At 62.2% G+C, this 736-nt stretch overlaps 1 protein-coding gene across 1 annotated transcript in view; it reads right to left on the bottom strand.

Moving 5' to 3' along the window:
• Positions 1-411: 411 nt before the first annotated feature.
• Positions 412-736, bottom strand: part of CDHR5 (cadherin related family member 5) — an 8,508-nt gene continuing 8,183 nt past the window's right edge. The window contains exon 16 of the mRNA XM_069107983.1: positions 412-652. Coding sequence (XP_068964084.1) covers positions 412-652 — 241 coding nt within the window. The remainder of the gene's footprint in view (positions 653-736) is intronic.

Raw genomic sequence — 736 nt, 5'->3', positions numbered from 1 at the left:
ATGGAGTCAACTGAGGATCCCTCAGCAGGTAGGCATGTGTGAGAGGCTGGAGATTTGGGACATGCTTGGGAGGCCTGAAGTGGGGCGGGGCAGGGGAGGGGAGGGAAGAGGATGTGGCCTCTGGGTTTATAGGAAGCTGCCCCTGGAGGCAGAGAAATCGAAACCCAGGTGGGGTTAGCAGCCCTGCTGGCCTCCAGCTAGGGCAGCCAGAACTCAGAGGCACCTTCAGCTTAGCACTTTTAATGCCCTGTCCAGAGCCAGACCCAGGAATACACAGGCACAAGGGGCCCAGGGTGACAGGAGGGCAGCTTGGTTGGCGATCCCCCCCCTCCGCTTCCTCATGTCCAAGCTGTAGGAGAGGAATGGCTGCTGTGGGGGAGGCCCAGAGGCCTCAGCTGGGACTCTGCTGGACTAGGGTGGGTTGTTGGCCTCAGGGGCTGGTTCATTCTCAGCCACAGTGGGTTTTGCCTCCATTTCCCCTCCCTGGTCATCCTCGGGCTCCTCCTTGGGCACCACCATGGGTTCCTCAGGCTCCTCCTTGGGCACCACCATGGACTCCTCAGGCTCCTCCTTGGGCACCACCATGGGCTCCTCGGGTTCCTCCTTGGGCACCACCATGGGCTCCTCGGGCTCCTCCTTGGCATCAAACGTGCTAAGCTGAAGGTCCCTCTGAGTTCTGGCTGCCCTCTCCTCCGTCACCGCCTTGGGCTCCGTCCGATGCCCCTCCTGCGCGCCC

This window comes from Petaurus breviceps, unplaced genomic scaffold (genome assembly GCF_028583685.1).
Source record: "Petaurus breviceps papuanus isolate PSGF00001 unplaced genomic scaffold, PetGlider_PUasm1.0 90317, whole genome shotgun sequence".
Lineage (NCBI taxonomy): Eukaryota > Metazoa > Chordata > Mammalia > Diprotodontia > Petauridae > Petaurus > Petaurus breviceps.
The sequence above is the reverse complement of the archived record's forward strand: the minus strand, read 5'-3'. Positions and strand labels throughout refer to the sequence as shown.